Source organism: Haliotis cracherodii, unplaced genomic scaffold (assembly GCF_022045235.1).
Source record: "Haliotis cracherodii isolate W230 unplaced genomic scaffold, xgHalCrac1.p SCAF_3, whole genome shotgun sequence".
Taxonomy (NCBI): Eukaryota; Metazoa; Mollusca; class Gastropoda; order Lepetellida; family Haliotidae; genus Haliotis; species Haliotis cracherodii.
In genome coordinates, this window is record NW_027266286.1 from 19,911,230 (window position 1) to 19,917,178 (window position 5,949).

A 5,949-nucleotide genomic window follows, 5' to 3' on the forward strand; every position below is an offset into this window, starting at 1 on the left:
CCATGCAGTCATGTTACAAATTAGGGGATATTCGTTTTCTGAATTGATATTCCTCTTGCACCACATTTGAAGTGACTGAAGTCATGGGGTTTGAACCAACGATCAGGAAACCATGAAAACTAGGAAAGGCATAGCGAAATAGATAAGGAGTAACAGTTACTACTGAAAAACTAGAGAAATAAAAGAAGAGTGTTGAAGAGAGAACACCATTAAATGTAAAAAAGGTTTATTTTTTTATGAAGACTCCGACACACCTCTTCTTCTAGCGCTTTTGTAAACGTTCCCCTGAAACAGACCACGGAGTGTCATAAACAAATGATACATGACACATGCAGATGTTTCAGGGTATAAATTATATATTCATTAACCATGTATGTTCAGTATAGCAGGTTTCATACTTTATAATGTGATCATTATCTAGTTATTATTCATGTGATTTAGCATGGCACCCTACATACAATTTCAAGTGTCTAACATGTCTAAATATGGTCATCAACAATCTATATAAGGATATTAAGTCGTTTCAATCGTTTTATCGTATGAGGTTTGTGGGATATTTTGATAATAGCATGTGAACGTACAAGAGGGCCTCTCCAAAGGTCTACGCCTCTCTTGATGATCGGACACTTTGGTTGCAGTTCCTCATGCCGGAGATAAGGATCATCAGTAGAGTTCCAGTCCAAAGCCTGGCATCCGCAATGATAGCAAGTCAGACCGGTCCCCTTACCTGGTAGGAAGGACACAACTACAGATAAAAGCAAACAGATGAATCCGACCTCAGTACCTGGAGTGGAAGGAAGCATGAGAACAATACAGACAGAAGCAAGCAGATGAGACCAGCCTCTGCACGTGGAGTGGGAGAAAGCATGAGAACAATACAGACAGAAGCAAGCAGATGAGACCGGCCTTCGTACCTGGAGTGGAAGGAAGCATGAGAACACTGCGGACAGAAGCAGGCAGATGAGACCGGCCTTCGTACCTGGAGCGGAAGGAAGCACGAGAACAATACAGACAGAAGCAAGCAGATGAGACCGGCCTCCGTACCTGGAGTGGAAGAAAGCATGAGAACAATACAGACAGAAGCAAGCAGATGAGACCGGTCTTCGTACCTGTAGTGGAAGGGAGCATGAGAACAATACAGACAGAAGCAAGCAGATGAGACCAGCCTCTGCACGTGGAGTGGGAGAAAGCATGAGAACAATACAGACTGAAGCAAGCAGATGAGACCGGCCTTCGTACCTGGATTGGAAGGAAGCATAAGAACACTGCGGACAGAAGCAAGCAGATGAGACCAGCCTCCGTACCTGGAGTGGAAGAAAGCATGAGAACAATACAGACAGAAGCAAGCAGATGAGACCGGCCTTCGTACCTGGAGTGGAAGGAAGCATGACAACAACACAGACAGAAGCAAGCAGATAAGACCGGCCTCCGTACCTGGAGTGGAAGGAAGCATGACAACAACACAGACAGAAGCAAGCAGATGAGACCGGCCTTCGTACCTGGAGTGGAAGGAAGCATGAGAACACTGCGGACAGAAGCAAGCAGATGAGACCGGCCTTCGTACCTGGAGTGGAAGGAAGCATGACAACAATACAGACAGAAGCAAGCAGATAAGACCGGCCTTCGTACCTGGAGTGGAAGGGAGCATGACAACAATACAGACAGAAGCAAGCAGATGAGACCGGCCTTCGTACATGGATTGGAAGGAAGCATGAGACCAATACAGACAGAAGCAAACAGATGAATCCGGCCTCCATACCTGGATTGGGAGGACGCATGACAACACTGCAGACAGAAGCAAGCAGATGAGACCGGCCTCCGTACCTGGAGTGGAAGGAAGCATGAGAACAATACAGACAGAAGCAAGCAGATGAGACCGGCCTTCGTACCTGGAGTGGAAGGAAGCATGAGAACAATACAGACAGAAGCAAGCAGATGAGACCGGCCTTCGTACCTGGAGTGGAAGGAAGCATGAGAACACTGCGGACAGAAGCAAGCAGATGAGACCGGCCTTCGTACCTGGAGTGGAAGGAAGCATGACAACAATACAGACAGAAGCAAGCAGATAAGACCGGCCTTCGTACCTGGAGTGGAAGGGAGCATGACAACAATACAGACAGAAGCAAGCAGATGAGACCGGCCTTCGTACATGGATTGGAAGGAAGCATGAGACCAATACAGACAGAAGCAAACAGATGAATCCGGCCTCCATACCTGGATTGGGAGGACGCATGACAACACTGCGGACAGAAGCAAGCAGATGAGACCGGCCTCCGTACCTGGAGTGGAAGGAAGCATGAGAACAATAAAGACAGAAGCAAGCAGATAAGACCGGCCTCCGCCCCTGGAGTGGAAGGAAGCATGAGAACAATACAGACAGAAGCAAGCAGATGAGACCGGCCTTCGTACCTGGAGAGGAAGGAAGCATGACAAAAATACAGACAGAAGCAAGCAGATGAGACCAGCCTCCGTACCTGGAGTGGAAGGAAGCATGAGAACACTGTGGACAGAAGCAAGCAGATGAGACCGGCCTCCGTACCTGGAGTGGAAGGAAGCATGACAACAATACAGACAGAAGCAAGCAGATGAGACCGGCCTTCGTACCTGGAGTGGAAGGAAGCATGAGAACAATACAGACAGAAGCAAGCAGATGAGACCGGCCTTCGTACCTGGAGTGGAAGGAAGCATGAGAACAATACAGACAGAAGCAAGCAGATGAGACCGGCCTTCGTACCTGGAGTGGAAGGAAGCATAAGAACACTGCGGACAGAAGCAAGCAGATGAGACCGGCCTTCGTACCTGGAGTGGAAGGAAGCATGACAACAATAAAGACAGAAGCAAGCAGATAAGACCGGCCTTCGTACCTGGAGTGGAAGGAAGCATGACAACAATACAGACAGAAGCAAGCAGATAAGACCGGCCTTCGTACCTGGAGTGGAAGGGAGCATGAGAACAATACAGACAGAAGCAAGCAGATGAGACCGGCCTTCGTACATGGATTGGAAGGAAGCATAAGAACACTGCGGACAGAAGCAAGCAGATGAGACCAGCCTCCGTACCTGGAGTGGAAGAAAGCATGAGAACAATACAGACAGAAGCAAGCAGATGAGACCGGCCTTCGTACCTGGATTGGAAGGAAGCATGACAACAATACAGACAGAAGCAAGCAGATGAGACCGGCCTTCGTACATGGATTGGAAGGAAGCATGAGACCAATACAGACAGAAGCAAACAGATGAATCCGGCCTCCATACCTGGATTGGGAGGACGCATGACAACACTGCAGACAGAAGCAAGCAGATGAGACCGGCCTCCGTACCTGGAGTGGAAGGAAGCATGACAACAATACAGACAGAAGCAAGCAGATGAGACCGGCCTTCGTACCTGGAGTGGAAGGAAGCATGAGAACAATACAGACAGAAGCAAGCAGATGAGACCGGCCTTCGTACCTGGAGTGGAAGGAAGCATAAGAACACTGCGGACAGAAGCAAGCAGATGAGACCGGCCTTCGTACCTGGAGTGGAAGGAAGCATGACAACAATACAGACAGAAGCAAGCAGATAAGACCGGCCTTCGTACCTGGAGTGGAAGGAAGCATGACAACAATACAGACAGAAGCAAGCAGATAAGACCGGCCTTCGTACCTGGAGTGGAAGGGAGCATGAGAACAATACAGACAGAAGCAAGCAGATGAGACCGGCCTTCGTACCTGGAGGGAAAGGAAGCATGAGACCAATACAGACAGAAGCAATCAGATGAATCCGGCCTCCATACCTGGATTGGGAGGACGCATGACAACACTGCAGACAGAAGCAAGCAGATGAGACCGGCCTCCGCCCCTGGAGTGGAAGGAAGCATGAGAACAATAAAGACAGAAGCAAGCAGATAAGACCGGCCTCCGCCCCTGGAGTGGAAGGAAGCATGAGAACAATACAGACAGAAGCAAGCAGATGAGACCGGCCTTCGTACCTGGAGAGGAAGGAAGCATGACAAAAATACAGACAGAAGCAAGCAGATGAGACCAGCCTCCGTACCTGGAGTGGAAGGAAGCATGAGAACACTGTGGACAGAAGCAAGCAGATGAGACCGGCCTCCGTACCTGGAGTGGAAGGAAGCATGACAACAATACAGACAGAAGCAAGCAGATGAGACCGGCCTTCGTACCTGGAGTGGAAGGAAGCATGAGAACAATACAGACAGAAGCAAGCAGATGAGACCGGCCTTCGTACCTGGAGTGGAAGGAAGCATAAGAACACTGCGGACAGAAGCAAGCAGATGAGACCGGCCTTCGTACCTGGAGTGGAAGGAAGCATGACAACAATACAGACAGAAGCAAGCAGATAAGACCGGCCTTCGTACCTGGAGTGGAAGGAAGCATGACAACAATACAGACAGAAGCAAGCAGATAAGACCGGCCTTCGTACCTGGAGTGGAAGGGAGCATGAGAACAATACAGACAGAAGCAAGCAGATGAGACCGGCCTTCGTACCTGGAGGGAAAGGAAGCATGAGACCAATACAGACAGAAGCAAACAGATGAATCCGGCCTCCATACCTGGATTGGGAGGACGCATGACAACACTGCAGACAGAAGCAAGCAGATGAGACCGGCCTCCGTACCTGGAGGGGAAGGAAGCATGAGAACAATAAAGACAGAAGCAAGCAGATAAGACCGGCCTCCGCCCCTGGAGTGGAAGGAAGCATGAGAACAATACAGACAGAAGCAAGCAGATGAGACCGGCCTTCGTACCTGGAGAGGAAGGAAGCATGAGAGCACTGCGGACAAGAGCAAGCAGATGAGACTGGCCTCCGTATCTCGGGTGGAAGGAAGCATGAGAACAATACAGACAGAAGCCAACAGATGAGACCGGCCTTTGTACCTGGAGTAGGAGGAAACACGAGAAGAATGCAGATAGCACGCAGCGCAGACCCGGTATGGATAAACGCTTAATGGATAGTTAATTTGGAAACATTCATGCGATCACATGCACTTTCCATTGGCAACTCTCCTTTATACTTTATACATCAGAAAAAATAGTATCAGTGTGTGTGAATTAGAATTTTCACCCAGGCTTATAGTCTAACACATCAGCTACTGATGTTACCTGTATGGTAGAACCCTGCCGCGGCTATAGTTTCCAGCCTACTAGGTGTCATATCCGAGATTTCTTCACCAGCTTTCAACAAGGTTTCGATTCGCTCTCTCAGGGTCATCCAAACACGAGGGTACCGGGAGGGACGTTGGGATATTAGTGCAACCATCTCCTGTAGGTTCATCTGGTGACTCGGTCTCATCCCCGCCAAGACTTGGGAGATGATCTCACGCCAATCACGAGTGAAGGCGCGAGGTATTGAGCGTAAGTCACTGTCCAGAAGGTAGGGGTATTTTCTGCGGAAATTAGGACGCATTTGGCTGAAAACACACATAATAAAAACATATTAATCAATATATGGTCCAAGGCGCTTCCTCATGTCAAGTCAAGTATCAAAGTATTTTCTTAAACAATGTGTCAGGAGAGAGAGAAAACATATCATTTTAGCATGTAACGTATTATTCAGTATTAACTTACTCTGATTTGGGCAGAGATTTCTTGTTAGTATGGACAAGGGTTAGTCGCTTCTATATGTTTAAATGACATGAGGCATAACCCCATGCGTTTAAGCCATAAAGGCAAATATCTAGGATATAACGAACAGCCACGTAGCGCTATTTTCATTTACAGAAGCAATTACAAATACCAGTTTGACCACTGCGCATGCCATTTCAAGCATGTGTACAGATTAGGCGTTTTTTGAAAGCTCTCTTATTTAATGCTATTTTAGTTATAGTGTACAACTTGGTATAAATATTGATTGATAAATACATTGTTTGATATCTTGGCACTATTTGAAAATGAGTAAGTTTTGATAGTGCTTACCTCAATGCTTCAGTGGATAAATACCGTTTGAA

At 47.8% G+C, this 5,949-nt stretch overlaps 1 protein-coding gene across 1 annotated transcript; it reads right to left on the minus strand.

Moving 5' to 3' along the window:
• Window positions 1-234: 234 nt before the first annotated feature.
• On the minus strand, window positions 235-5,408 carry LOC139475750 (baculoviral IAP repeat-containing protein 7-like). Its single transcript, XM_071258947.1, has 3 exons — window positions 5,105-5,408; window positions 582-727; window positions 235-285 (listed from the first exon to the last, which is right to left on the minus strand). The coding sequence occupies exons 1-3, from the start codon at window positions 5,406-5,408 to the stop codon at window positions 235-237; spliced, it is 501 nt and encodes a 166-aa protein (XP_071115048.1).
• Between the last annotated feature and the right edge of the window lie 541 nt (window positions 5,409-5,949).